The sequence below is a fragment of the Habropoda laboriosa genome, unplaced genomic scaffold (assembly GCF_001263275.1).
Source record: "Habropoda laboriosa isolate 0110345459 unplaced genomic scaffold, ASM126327v1 scaffold42, whole genome shotgun sequence".
Classification (NCBI taxonomy): domain Eukaryota; kingdom Metazoa; phylum Arthropoda; class Insecta; order Hymenoptera; family Apidae; genus Habropoda; species Habropoda laboriosa.
The window spans coordinates 1,306,369-1,322,212 of record NW_017100181.1 but is presented as its reverse complement, the minus strand read 5'-3'; the positions used below and the strand labels follow the sequence as shown (position 1 = coordinate 1,322,212).

At 31.6% G+C, this 15,844-nt stretch overlaps 1 protein-coding gene across 1 annotated transcript; it reads right to left on the bottom strand.

The window, feature by feature from the left end:
- Nucleotides 1-1,483: 1,483 nt before the first annotated feature.
- Nucleotides 1,484-7,531, bottom strand: LOC108579038 (arylphorin subunit alpha-like). Its single transcript, XM_017942467.1, has 6 exons — nucleotides 7,290-7,531; nucleotides 4,726-5,062; nucleotides 3,513-3,922; nucleotides 2,701-3,017; nucleotides 2,088-2,440; nucleotides 1,484-1,887 (listed from the first exon to the last, which is right to left on the bottom strand). Exons 1-6 carry the CDS (start codon nucleotides 7,512-7,514, stop codon nucleotides 1,484-1,486), a joined length of 2,046 nt encoding a protein of 681 aa, XP_017797956.1. The 5' UTR covers nucleotides 7,515-7,531.
- Between the last annotated feature and the right edge of the window lie 8,313 nt (nucleotides 7,532-15,844).

Genomic DNA, 15,844 nt, shown 5'->3' with positions numbered 1-15,844 from the left:
GATTTACATATTTTTTATATACAGGGTGATTTATTTTAATCTATGAATGTTAATATTTCAGAAACTACATACAGTGAATTCAAAAATCTGCTTCTAGGGGATTAAATGATGTGGAGGGGAACACTAGCATGCGTAAATGACAGTGATTTTTTCTTACAATGTGACAGAGTGCAACAAGACGAATTCAACGACGAAAAGTAAATGAATATTCCATTTGATGAAGTAACATAGACATTTATATAAATGTTTTTTAGTTATTTTTGTCAATTAACAGGTTAATAAATGGAGAGAAGTTTCAAACTTTTGTTGTGTAGTTTTGTAGTTTATCCTAAATGAATTATGAAACTCGTCAGAATAGTTCATACGTATCGGTATTATGTTACATACCATGTTTAAAATTAAAGTCTATTTGAATTAACTTAATTTGTAGTGAAAATATAACAAATAAGCTTGAATGTTGCAAATAATTTACGTACTGTTTTTTTATTTTGCTATTTAATATTCAGGAAAGGATACAAGTAAAATTGTTTTTCTTAACTTTTATTAGTAAATGAAAAATGAAAAATAATTTTTGACTTAATGATTAAAATTATAATTGTTTAATATTTTTAATAGTTAATAAACATATGAAGTTAAATAAACATAAGAAATGAATAGAAAGTAGTTAAGCCCTTAACTGATTTCTTTTCTTATATGCATATGTTGCGTGGGTTCTTGGGGAATTTGTGCACGTGGAACGCCAAAGCACTTAGGAACGCGATTGTTTAGAAAAATTAATGAATACGGAAAATTTAATGTTGAAACTTTTGATTTACTAATAAATAACTGGATTGGAACAAGAATTTATGAAATGTTTAACTATAACTTTATTACGTCTGAGCTCTTTGAACGACGAAAATGGAATGAATCATTAGGCATCGTTGTTTCTTCATTGCCCTCCCCCCATCCTTTGTCTTACAAAAGTCTCCAATCAAATCAAAGGTTCCACACACGTGTTCTCGAGGATGGCTCAGATTGGTTCTCATTATTAGCTTTGGCGCGCTTTTACATTCACACTACGGGGCGCCACATGATACCAGATTCTGACCGCTCTAAAGCTATATTCACGTTCGTACACGACGAGACGTTAAAGCTATGTTCAAGCGACAACGCAAAACATATAAGCGTCAGCCATTTAACGTTTTAATACTGTATCAGGTAACAAAAGCTAATCTGTTACAGATTAATTACATTTAGGAATCCTTAATCTTATAAATTAAAACGAAAGTTAGGGTTGCAATTAATTTTTCTTAGTAATCTAACTATTTTTGTTACATCGTGACCAGAATCTCTGCCACGAGTCTGACACGTTGTGGTAGGTTAAAGGGTTAAAAAGCATAAGAAATGAAAAAAACAAAATATATTGGGAGATAAAAAAGTAACATTTATTATAAAATTATGACATAAAATAAATGCAGAAGATACAAGTGAAGAAGGAAAGCAATTAATAAGGAATATTCATATCAGGTTGGTCTTTGTGATAAATAAGTATATCTTTGAACATCATGTTAGGTCCGTCATAGTTGAAGCCATCGAGAGGCTTGTCTAGGGGGAAACCAAATGGTCTATTGTCAAATTTGTAATTACCCCATATTCTTGAATTGTATTTGTTCATCGAAGTGACTGGACTAACATGTAAGAATAATTGGAATGGCATTCCTTCCTTTTTACCCTTAGGTAACAACAGTCTTTCTGGGAATCCAAAGATTCTCTCACTATATGTGAATTCACTATTTCCTTCAAGATTCTTCAAAAGTTTCTTATAGAATATTTCATTTGGTTCTTGGTCAGGCATCAAGAAGAAGCAGTCTCTACTATTACGTACAATTTTGTTCAGGCCAGCATTCACTATTGAAAATTTGTAACACATTGCATTAGATACATGCTTAAATATTGGTTATATAAAAGTATCAAAAACTGTATACCTAATTTTTATAATGAATTACGGAAATATTTTAAGGTGGAAAATTCAAATTATATTGTATTGTTTAGTATAATTGGATTAGTATTTGAATTGAAAGTTAATATAATAATAAATAAATATTTACCATCAATAATCCAGTTGTCAATTTCATAGAAATATTTAAGATTCTCTGGAAGTTCAATTAATTTGCGATGTGAGTCATATTTGGGTCCAAGGAAAATTCTGATAGCTGCTTTCATTGGTTTATCAGAATTAAGAGCAATGTGGAAGTTGAATGCATTGTTATTGAGGCGATCCTGTCTAATTTTAATTAATAAGGAATCAGCTTCTTTTTGATTCTCTACTAATAAGCTATTGCCAATGGATGTGTCAAAATATTCAAAGAATGTAGTCATTTTATCAACAGTGAAAGATTCAATCTTCAGATTGGGATACATAATTTCATCCCTAATGTATGGTTTCTGCTTCATTTTGTACCTATAAACAAATATTGAATTACATCAATCAAAATTATTGTTTAAGCAGATTAAGTGAACAAATACTTTAATTTAAAAAAAGTAATGTTATCTTTATCATTAATAATTTTAAATAATATGCTGCATATTTATTTTATGCATATTTTATACCTTAAATTTATTATCCATTTAGATGATATTTTAAGAGTAAATAAATAAAAATTAAAAATCACAAAGACAAATGTCTAAAACAAAGAATTGACTGGAGTTAAGATTGCTTACCTGTAATAAAAGCTACATATTCTTCTGTAAAGACGATAGAAAGCAGGGTCTCTCATAGAAGTGGAAAAAGTTTCCAAAGCACTAGGAAGGATTTGATACTTGTTTGCTGGTTCTAGATTGTAACCAAGTATATTTCTGCCGAGGGCATCAATGCTACCGTAGAATTGACGGTTCGGGGAGTCTGCGTTACCTTCGATTATGTTTCCAAGAACGTTTACACCTGTTTCATTGTAAATGTTGTACCACTTGCTGTCATTATTTAAAATATAGCCAGAATCAATTGCAGCAGTTATTCTTGATTCTTTGTCCATAATGTCCTTTAATGAATTAAATTATATTAATAAATTAAGTTATAGTTTTCAAAGGAAGGATTTAATGTTTTATTATTGAAAAAGAAGAAGTACAATAATGTTTCAATAATTCATAGGAATAAGAAGTGTTAAATTTGTATTATCCTATGATGAAATTTGATTCAAATCTCTGATATAATTTATTGGACTAGGAAAAACTTTAGTTCTTATAATAATGAAAATTAAGTTAATGATTTTAGAGACATTAATTTCAATACTTGATCTAGTAATTTATATTTTCTTAATTTTTTCTAAAATGACTGTTTCAAATGATATTAATTTTACTAAATACTAATATTAAAAGACTTCTTCAATATCTCCCCAAAATACTTGTATGCAGAAAGGAAATGTGTATTGATAGGATTTCAGCTTGATTTTCATTCTTAAAAATTGTAAAAGAGAATTGGTCAACCAGATTACCAAAAAATTATATAACTGTTAATAATAGTAACTATCACTTACCTTGATGTATTTGTATTTGTAGATAGGCAATTTGACCCAGTCTGGTCTTTGAGGGAATGGTAATCCATTGTGATAAGTCATGGTAGGATAGTAACCTGCGTAGAATGGCTGTTGCCAATCGAAGTCCTCGAGTTTAGGCAAATCGTTCGAAAGTCTTTCGAGATAGTATCTGTTCATCAATTGTTTGTGACCATAAAGGTATTCCTCTCCGCGGTAATCTGGCAAATTGAATTCCTTGGATTCCATCCAGAATGGGAATCCATGGCGGAAGAAGAAATAGTAAGAATTCAGGCCAACATCCTCTGTGAAGTAATTCAGCCTGTTCTCCAAGTTGAACTCGCGGTTAACGTACCAGCCGGAATAATTCGCTGAGATTATGTACGATTTGAATCCTTCAGGTGCTTGTGGATCTGGAATGAATATTTTCTCGATATTAGTAAACAATATCGACAGCTTGTTATGGGATTAAAAGCTAAAAACTAAGCCAAGTTTATTCATTTGAATTTATTTGGATAATCTATGTAAACATCATTATAAAGTAATAACATTTAATAAAAATTAAAAATTATTCTAATTTGTTGAAAAAGAAAATAGTGAGCAGCCTTACACATTCGTGCCAGAAACTTTAAATGCATTTTTCTCGAAGCCACGTTTTCTTTTCAGTAAAACTCAAGTGATTTTTGTAAAATTTTGCGCACATATTCTTACAGACATTTTATATTGTAATTTTTACTCGAGTTATATATAATTAAGTGGCTACATTTCCGCGTAGAAAGTTAAATTTTCTCTTTGAAATGTTACCATTTGATTATTTTTCAAGTACACAAAAACCTCCTACGTCAGCTGGTAGATAATTTAGTATTATTTAATACTCCATCACGCAAATTTGCTTTTAAGAACCTGTTCATTATGAATAAGGTAAGGTACAGCATTCAACGATATGCCTCGTGGCATGCTCTCGATTTCAACATTCTTTTAAAAATAAAAAGTGAAGAAAGATTCCTATATATTATTTATACATGCCTTTATCATTAAGAAAAAAATTCTTTCTAAGAGAAATTGGTTTTTGTTACTTTAAAATAAATTCTCAAAGAAACAGCATTTTTTAGATAGGCCAAGGTAGTCTAATCTTTTAATGTAACTCTGGTGTACTAATCATCCAGGAGTTTTCTTAACAGCACGATGAAAATAAAGAAGAGGGAATGATAATTACCCAGTTTGCCAAAAACTTTCGGATGGTGGGCTTTCTCGAGCACTTCCGAGTTGAAGAAGAAGTAGGGGTACATTTCGGATGGGGGTGGCAGTTGAATGTACACGGTATCCGGTCTTCTGATCACCGCGTTGTACAGGGCAAGAAAGAATTGGCCTTCGTTTATGTTGTTTCTCGCCCAGAGAGCTGTCTTATAGAAAACGTCGAAATCGTTTGCATAGTAGAACAGCCTGAACAAAGCTTTCATTTCTTTAAGCATTTTTGAGTAATAGGTCGAGAACAATTCTCCTCGGGGAAGCATTCCATTTTTGTACATGTAGAGGAAATCCTTCACGGCAAGCTGGAAGTTAAGATAACGATGTGAAGAAAAATAGCTCGAAGTTACATTATTTCAAGGTGTCACAGACGCATATTCAATTATTATTTCGTCCAAATGTCCAACTTTTATAAAAAAGAGTAATAAAATGGAAAAATGTCATAGATAGCCAAAAAACGTATTTTAATTATGAAAAGATATAGCATATTTTCACATTCGAAATGAATCACCTTTTCCACTCACTTCATAGTTGAGTAAATATGATTATACTTAATTGAAACAAATATCGAATGTGTCTCGAGTCACAAAGTGGTGTATTTTTTTTTTTTATATTCTAGAACACTGATTTTCAATCGATGTGTCGCGAGAGGTCCACAGGTGTGTCCAAGATTTTTTAATACAAGTTAAGAAAGTCAAAGAGGTAACGGAAATCAGTAAGTTAGAAATGAATACTCTTTTTTTTATCAGATCGGAGAAAACATATAATATGTTTTTTGGTGTGCCGTAGAATTTTAGTAATTAGCTTATGTGTGCTGTGAGATAAAAAAAGGTTAAAAATCGCTGTTCTAAAAGATACTTATTCTATTTATCAAATCGATCATATTTCAATAAAGATGATATTTGCTGGAAAAATTGGCGATTTTTCTAATTTCTCTTAAAGAAATCATACAGTGCTTTGATTTGCAGTAATTGTATTAGGCTCATTTTCTATACGGTTATCATTATTGAAGCTTTCTTGTTGATTAATCAAAGTGACTTTAAATCTACAGGCTTGTTTTTGTAACACGTATCAGAGTGATTGATAAAATATAGTAATCGCACCGAAGGACAAAAATCAATTTTCAAAAACATTGGTCAATTTCAAATTTTTAACGTAAAAGAAACAGTAAAATATACTGTTATAATTCTAATAAGAACTGTAACGAAAAATTTCAAGTTAATTGATCCATTGCTCCTTCAGATATCGTGGCAGTGTCAATTTTGAAACATAATTTAAAATTACACATTCAAATCTTCATAACGTTATTTATTTTTCACAATTTGGTGTACCAAATCTTATGAATCTTACTCTAAATACGGCACACTTATAGAATGTATGTATAAAGAAACAAGCGACTAACCCCTCAATTGCTCTTAGTTTTAACTCTTGCTAGTTATAACTACTATTCAATCGTAAATTTGCTTGTATTTACATTTACTGTAGCACTGAAAATTTTGTCCAATACAATTCAGGGGGTACTCATTCGAATTTTTTTCTCTTTTATTTTCCATTAATGTGAAGGTTCTAGAGTATTCTGGTAAAAGAATTTTGGAGAAATTACAAATATTAATAAAGTTACGCAGGTTTGAAGTGAAGTGTGCAGGTAGGAAAAGTGATCGCTGTACAAATTGCATGGAAAATTTTAAACGTTTTTTCCTCGAAACTATGTTTTCCAAACTGGTTGACATGACTTTTTCGAAACTAATAAGTCGATTAACTTCAAATTATATATACCTTTGTTTGTCGTCCCTATTAGAATTATAAAAATACCAACAATATTTCTATATCTTACAACAGATTAAACTAAAAATATTTTGTTTAAAATGAAATTTTTTCCTTCAATTGATCGCCATTTTTTTTCCCCTCTTCGATTTCGATGAATGATCGAGATAGGGATACTAGAGGCAAGTTTACTGATTAATATAAAAGTAGATATTCCTATTTCTGATGATTACAACGAACGTAATCATGTGAACCGTGATGAAGGAGGAATTTTTAGAATTTGACCGCACATTAATACATCTATCCTCGGTAAATATTTCTCACTGTTTAATGTACTGCCGTGAAAATGTTAGCAAAGTATTGACAAACCAATGTACAAAACATAAATGATGTAGGCCTTTCGGTATGGAAGAAAGAAATTCACAAAGACTGTCCATTTTTCGTACGCTTTCGGACATGCGTTTCTCACGAAATTAATAGAAATTATTAGGTGTAGAAGTGAATTCTTTCCGACTTTCGGGTTATAATCAAAGTTGTATTTAAAAAGAATGAAAACAGATCAATTATCCAAATAATTTCCATTACCGTTGATGACCTACTACCATTTTTCTGGCAGCTTGTGTATACCATCGCGATAGAAACTCGATGGCTTTGAATCAATTACGTGAATCCAGTCGGAAAGAATTCATTTCTACACCTAATTCAATGTAAACGTTGAATTTGGTCGAAACTTCCACGCCAGTGAAAGCGATCATTTTAATTACTGACCGTATTGGCGTACGAATTGATGTTGGCTTCGATGCTCCATTCTTGACCTTCGTCGTACAGCGGACGGTTCACTATATCAGGTTGGCCGACGTGATAAAGCAGGTTGTAGATTTTCTTCTGACGCAGCGCGAACTCATTGTCGGCTGTTTTAATGTTGTAATAATCCGCGCTGGCCAAGCCGCAGGCCAGCAGCCCCAGCAGACACAGCCGCGTGAGTAGAATCATATTTTTGAAAGTTTAAAACCAGGGGATCCCTAAGCGCGGATGCTTCGCTCGCAGCCACTCTTATACTCCGCCAAATCCCCTCCAACGATTCTTGCTTCTTTATGCTTGGTTTGATAGTTTAGATTCTCAAGCCTCAATAATTGAAATTTACGTCTCTGCTCGAAGGAGCAGAGAAAAGTGCATTTTAATATCGTCGCAGAATCGACTTGTCTGGGCCAAGTGTTATTTCCTTCGAATGGGCAGAGCCGCATTTAGGACACTTTTGGAGGCCTTAGGTGCAACTTCATTACGAAGCCTCAAAAGAGCAAGTTTGTTTCAGTCAATCGAATTCACATACATTTTTCTTTCATTTGTTGAAAATAAACGTCATTTTAATGAAATAAAAATAGCACAACATTGGTAATCATATATTTGCATTAAAAGAAAAGTATAAAATTAAACCAGTTCAAATTTCAATTGAAAAGTATTAGTAACTGAAAGTTGTTTTTATATTGGGGATTTAATATTTTAAATTAAGTATACTATTTTGCTAGGCTGTTTTTTATATTGTTGTTTGTGAGGTTTTAAAATGTGGCCCCGTAGAGAGCGAGGCCCCAGCTTACGCCTAATGCGCCTTATGGTAAATGCGACTCTGCGAATGGGCATAAGTTGCATCGAAATAAATATTCCGAAATTTGTACTTTTATTTTGATGAAAAAAGGACCGTCGCGGTCTGCTGTTGGTTTCGGCAGTGTATAAATTTCATTGAGATACATTTTCTTGAACTGTTCGTAACTGGAATATGCATCTTTGTAAAAAGACTGCATTTTCAGTCTGGATGAAGATATTCAGTTCAAGACAGCATAAATCATGTATAAGAAAATTTTCTTGAGTCTTTGTAATTTAAATTTGTACTTCTATTCGGCGAGAAAAGAAACTATGCCTTGATTTGCTGCAAAGAAAAAAAAAAAATGGTTTCAGCTGAGCTATTAATTTCGATAGAGCTTAAAAGTAAGCTTAAGTTGCACAAAAGTAAATATAGGATTGAAGTTGTTTTTCTGCTTACAGAAGGTTCCATTTTGATCACATTTCATGGGTTGGTCGAATTTTATTTCGCGAAGGAAAATTACGCTCAATTTGACATAAGCGGAATTAAAAAGAAATGAAACAATTGCAGATAAATTAATCGAAGAGTAAACTTTTGAATGATATATAATCTGTAAAACTGGAGGAAAGCTGTTACACTGTAAAAGTCTTTGACACATTTAAAGATATCGTAACTTTTCTGTTTCTTCATTTTTTTCAATTTTCTCTTTGATATTTTTTCCACTAAACGACATCATTTTCTCCACTTAACGGAAGAAAATCTTGATCCGTAAAACTTTAGTCGCGCGTCTTAATTTTTTCTCCTCTTCCTCTTTTACTGTTCGATTAATAGAAAAAGCAAAAGTGTTGGAAACTTTTGCGCCGTTCTATAGCCCCTACTTGCAACAAGCCAACATTGTGTCGCGATGCAACAGGATTGCGCTGTATTGCGTGTAGATGCTTTAATTGTTCGTCGTGTTTGTATTATTATTGAAATGTGCAGTTAGAGTTGACCATTCAAAATGGCAAAATCATTCGGTATCATATACAGGATGTAATCTAATATGTGCAAAACAGTTTAGAAATTGACTCAGCACTTGAAAACAATAGAATAAGTTCATGTGAATATGTGGTCAACTTGACCTCCTTTCCAATTTATTGAGAGTTTTGCGAATTCTTAAACGACCATTGGGCTAAAAATTTGATAAAAGTATCGAAGTTTATATATCTGTTTATGAATAATACTCCACATGTTACATGTACGACCATGTTAACTACTCTGTAACCAGTACGTGATGATCCGATTAAATGTAACACGTTGGAGGTAATTGAAAATAAGGAAACAAATAGAAAATAATGACTAATTTTAAAGAATAAATTATATTACGTGTAAATATTAACTGTGGAAATAATAAGAAACAAAAAATGGTAGTAACATTTTATACACAGTATGTTTCTTCGATTCAACAATGATTTAGGTTTATCAGAAAAATAAACTTCTTTATGTAAGAACTCTACTATTTCATTTTATGTATTTTTTACCTCTCTATAGATGAATTTTGAGTGTTTTGTTACTTGCAATCCATGAGTAATTCTTTAATAGTTGGCCTTGTCGCGAAATGTTTCAATAAGTATCAATTATACATTTTTTGTTGCCACTGGTTAATATAAATTTTTTCAACGTTACGTTTTATTTTTGCAATCTTTATTGTAAATTATTAATGCCTTTTTCAATGACCTTACCAATATATCGCGTACCATCACGAAAGATTTAGATGCAGAATTTTGCGACAATCGTGTCTGTTTATAATAAAAATTCGATCGAAGAGTCACCGTTCTATCTTGAACCACGTTAAAAACGATTTTTCTTATCAATATTTTGTTCATTTAAACGCAAATATCGGCGCAGTCTCGAAATCTGTTTTGACATTTTGACATCGACATGTACGTAGACGAAGCGAGAGTTCCGTTTTGTCAATTACGCAACACGAGTACATGAAAAATAAACAAACATTACGATGTTACCGTTTCACGACTCGATATAAGTACGAAGTAACTTTTGACAATTTTATTTTACTACACCGATTCTATTGGTGATTTCGAACCATTAAAGAATAACGGTGGCGAAAATATTTAATTTCATTTTTTTATTTGATAGTCAAACTTGAATACAACGTAGCACAAGGTACTCATAATAGTAAAAGATCGGACAACGTCCTGCTGATCTAAAAAATTCAGATCACGAGACATGAACGTTAAAAATGAATCACGTGGACAATCAGAAGAACCTATCAATAACTTGTTATTATTTCGAGATTTTAATTAAATCACTTTGTATACAAATGAAGTTATAGTGTAATTATACCAGGTGCGGCAATAGAATGTAACGATTTTCAAAGAGCTATTGTGGGCTACTCAGGTTAAAATGAAATAAAACACTTCTATTTCAAAAAATAGTCATTATGCAGTTTGTTAACTGTTCAATGATATTTTTCCAAGCAGCTATATTGTTTCGTTTTAACTCTGCGATAGTGCGTGGTTTTTTCATATAATGATTAATATTGCGATTATGAAAATTAATAAATTACATTATACAGCTATATTTTAAATAAAAGTGTTTTATTTCAATTTAATCTGAATATGCCATAATAGTTCTTTCCAAATCGTAACATTCTATTGCTGCACCCATTACAATAGTTTTCTGTCATCTGCAAGCTATAGGAAACACTGTAAAAATGAATGAAATAAGCCTAATGGTATACCCTTCCATCTTCACACAAAATAAGAATGATCCATTTTTACATAGGGATGTAACTCGAGATGAGAAGTGTTTTAAATCGATGTACAGTGTTTATGCACTTATATGTTGAAATATGGAAATATAATCTTGGAACATGTGCAGAAACTATCTGGGATATGTAATAAGTAATATTAAAAAAATGCCATAATAATAGAACCTTTATGATTCAAACATTCAAATCATAATAACCATTTTTTCCATATTAGCTGTAGTTCATTGATGACGTTTATCAATTAAAATTAACGTGTAAGCAGAAAATATGTGTTTTTAAATATGTAGGCTGTTTTTTATTTGGAGCAGAAAAGAAAAAGAAGTGAAAGCATGGTAGAAGACATATTTGAGTAGTTCCTCAGAACCTGATATACCATATATCACTATCGAATTTTGTAATAAAGGTATAAGTGACATACTTTGATTAATAAATATTCTTTTCAATGGAATTATAAATGTTGAAAGTCGTTTGCATTTAATACTTAACTCGCGTTCCTGTGTTGAAATTTTAGTATTCAGTAGGCAATTTGGGAAGAAAAAATTGTAAAGTATACATCATGTGCATGCATCTACACTTCTAAGGATAAAATTAGGGTAAGGGACGATGCAATTCTTCTCTCCCTCTCCTCTCTCTTGTATGTGTGTGTGATATAAAGAAATAACTCTGAGTCGCGATAGGGACGGAGCTAAAGAAAATTATTAGTTACTCTTAGATATTAAATTATTAGGTCATCCCATAAGTTCGTGACGAGAGCGAAAAACATTTTAATGAAAATCCAAGGAAATTCTATAGCGACGACATAATGATCTTACCAAAAAAAAAAAAAATAGGAAAAAGTTGTGGAACGAGAAGGGGCTTACGTTTTTTTTTTAATTAAATTTAGAGATTTGTTGGAAATATTGATCTAAATTATAATATTCGACACGAACTTATGGGATGACATAATACTTGGAAAATTCGTAAAGGTATAATATACTTACTTGATATAGCGTTACGTGAAGCACGACTTCTTTTTTTAACAATAAAAATGCTTGTTAGTAAAGTGTTATAATGCTTTATTGAAATGCTTGTTAACAAAGGTTTATCTTAAGAAAATGGTACACATTACGAGGCGCGATTGCACAGCAATTAAACCTTTTTTTTTTTTCAACGTTCTCGACAGTCTATCTGTCCTCCAGAAAAGCACGTCATACATATGTGAAATTCATGGAATCGAGTAGTAGTTTTTATTCGAAGTGATCGGAGCGTGGGAACAGTGTCGAAATGATATTTGCAAATTTAACATTGATTATTGTTGCGTTTATTAATATCTATATGCATATTTGGAAAGAGAGGATTTCTTCAGCTATAAAGTGAGCACAACAACAAAATATATAAAATATCGAGTGTTGTGTCGCGATAGCAAGCTAAAATTTTGCACAATTTAGTTTCCCCTGACTATCAACAGATATTGTAATTCTCGTGGGTTTCGATGTAGTATTTGGTGGACAAGATTGGCCTTACCTCGATCAGTCTGTAAAAGTGTTTGTATATGTTTTCTCGGTTAATCGTGTCTCATGACAAACGCGAGACATAAATGTGTAAAAACACGCCTATCGTCGGTTGATTATAGTTATCAAGCGAAACACTTGCTCTCACTCGAGATCATTGTAGCTTTCCTTCCCTTGTTATTAGTTTGTACAGTTCGTTAATAATTCACGTAGATACTATTGTCTAGACGATAATTCAATGTGATTTATGCCGGAAATGAAATCCTCTTGTCTGAACAGCTGTTGTTTTGTCGTACGAAACGGACGTTTGATAGTTTCGCCTTTTAACGACAATTTAAATATCTCGGTAATTCTGCTAATGACTCTTTACATCTCATATCTCACTCTTAATGGCACTGTAACTCGATAGAATTTCAGGGGATGGTATATAGTGTAATTCGATGTCTTTTTTTTTTTTTTCTTCTTTAAGTAATACACGGCGATGCAGAAGTCTTCGATATTTTCTTTTTTTTTTTTTTTGTTAACAAATCGAAGATTAAAAACGCTGAATGGAAAATTAAAACGTAGATTTAAAGTTTTATGCATTGAAGTTTTCTTCATTTAAGCGCGGAAGATTATGGTACTAATGAGAATAATAAAAACAAAAAGAGAATTAAAAACTATTAAAGAAAAGAGAGATATATCTATGTCTACTTTTCCTTGCCTCGAGATATTTAAATACTTACGTATTTCTTCGATCTGCTTGAAAATATTGTTTTTCTTATTGTAACACGATTAAAAGGAAAAACTAATTAGCTTGATATTGAAATATAATTAAAGGGTAAACACTATTTGCTCATATTCTTTCTATTGTTTATTTCAAAACATTTGTGCAATATTGTTTGACAATCTGATTTCTATTGATCTAGAGCTGTCGTAATTTCAACATTATCTATAATAAAAACAATCCATCGGTAGATAATTAAAAATGGCTTCAATTAATTGTTTTTTCTTTATTGCTAAATATAAAAAGCAACTTATTCAGTGATTAAGGGATATTTCTAATTACCCGAGTAAAAACTTTTGGTTCGTTTCGATTTTGACACGCCTTTTGATCAGTGAATTTGTTTACTCGTGGTACATTTAATCATGTCTTCCCAAATGATTAGGGTTAGAATGTTTACTTATGCACTTAATTAATCGTAATGATAATTTTTTCTGTTGTCAAAGTTTCTCGGTGATAACGTTTTTGTTCGCTTTTGACTTAAGTAGAAATATTTTATATCATAATATGTAAATACTAATTTTTAGTTTTAATATTATCGTTTGTATCATTCTTTCGTTTCAAGAATATTTATAAAATAATAAAAACTGTAACGTTTCATTTTTAGTAATGTTTTTATATTTTCCGTACTATCTCGTTTATACATTTTCCTAGAAACACGCCCTTTTCCTTTTCTTATTATGCAAGCGTTTTATTATGTAAGCCATTAGAGTCAATGGACTCTGATTTCGATATCATATAACAATAGAACGAATTACTGCTTGTATGTCTTTCCTGTTTCCAAGTAAGCATGCAACTATTTAGTTAGTGTCTAGTAATATTTTTAGAGACTTATACCCATTCAAATTTTTTTTCTTAATCAAATTTCCATTTTTCCTGATTCATTTATTATACTGAATTAACATGTAAAATTAAGAAAATATTTAATTATTTTTCTTTTTCTTTTCAACGCAAGCACTATTTTAATATCACCAAATTAAAAATATTTTTTGAAAGCATAACTGTAGGGAACGAGCAAAAGGAAAACGAAGGTCGAAAAATTACTGTTTAACCCTTTGTACTCGAAGATCTTTTTGCTACAGGGAAGCAGCAAATCTTGCTACTTACTTGTGCTAAAAAATTGATGAAATTTTTTTAAAAATAATAGAAATAAATCACACATACGTTGACAAATATATTTTAATTACGATACATTTCAATAGAAGTTGGTTCTTTCGAACTGTTTCACTGCTTAGACATATACGAGAGGCCCATAGACCTGTTGTTCCGTAAAATATCAGCTTTAACCCTTTGCGGTCCAAATAGTCCAGTTAGTCCTTACTCATTTGCTCACTCTCGGGTAATACCGTGTAGTTTCCCTTTATTTCAATATTTCAACGTAATATTAGTTATAAAATACTAACTTTCAGTATAATATTAATGCATAAAAAAATGGTTTATTATAATTTATAATTTATCGTTATACGACATCTGAAGGCAACAATTCTTACGTCGAGTCTGACTCGACATAGGACTGCAAAGGGTTAAAAGGGCCTCAATTAATTATTTACCAAATGGTAAACAATAATGTCGCTCCTCGGTCACCACTCGAGTGCAAAGGGTTAATAATGTATTTAAATTAATTATTTAAACATTATAACAATTATTTATTTAGAAGAAGAATATTTGGAAACCTTATAATATTTAATAAAACGTGATAAAATATCATTTTGCTTTTCTATTATATTTTTCACATCCTCAGAAAATATTAATATCGTTACAATATTTTTGAACGAATTAAAGTAGTCTCTTTTATACAATGTAGAGCAATTTATCGAATAATTTACTGCTTTTGACATTTAATTAGATGTATTACAAAATGAGTATGTGTAGTTTTTTACATACTTTCGATTTGTACATATGTCGTCCATAAGTCATGGGACACCAGACCGTTTTACAGATTTAGTTACTTATTTGTTGTAAACAAATTCGATCCCCGGTAACGAATGTTTTATGGTCCCGAGTGTTTTTGGGACCTATTGTCTGAGTGTCGCGCTGGTGCGTCCACGGGGGGTATATTGCGGTCTTCCGAACGTCGGCACCTCGGTCTGGCGGCCAAATGTGACTTCAGAGACTTCGTTGCGTCCTAATCAGGTCGCAACAGATATTATAACCGAGTAACTATATTTTGATCAGTGGTTTGACAACTTTTTCCAGATTCCTACTGTTTATCGCGTAAATATTTGTAACATTTCCACAGTGGACAATTATTATAGTGTACATAGTAGTTGATAAATACACCGCGTAAAGCAAATATCTATACCTACGACGACTTTTTTCACATAAAATAAATTTCACCGACGCTTAACCCCTTCGCTACGGTAGATTTTAATACGAAACGCGCGTCACGACGGTTCAATCACAGCCGCAAAATCTTTTGCTTCGGTCGCGTCGTTTTAAAATTTCTTTGAAATTAAATCAATGTGAAAGTGATTATGGTAAAAGTGTACCAAAAGGGGCATTCTCTCAGGGTAGTGCAACAATAAAAATTCGCTAGTATAATTTTTATACAATTTTATTTTCATTTTTGTCTACATCTCTTTTTTCCTCGTTAACACGTTCGCTGCCACTGTACATTGAACCAGCGTACTACTGATTTTCTAACGACAGTGAACGTGTTAAAGATTCTAGAATTCTACGGTAACTAATAAGTTAAAAACAGAAATTCTTCGTTTGAAGTGT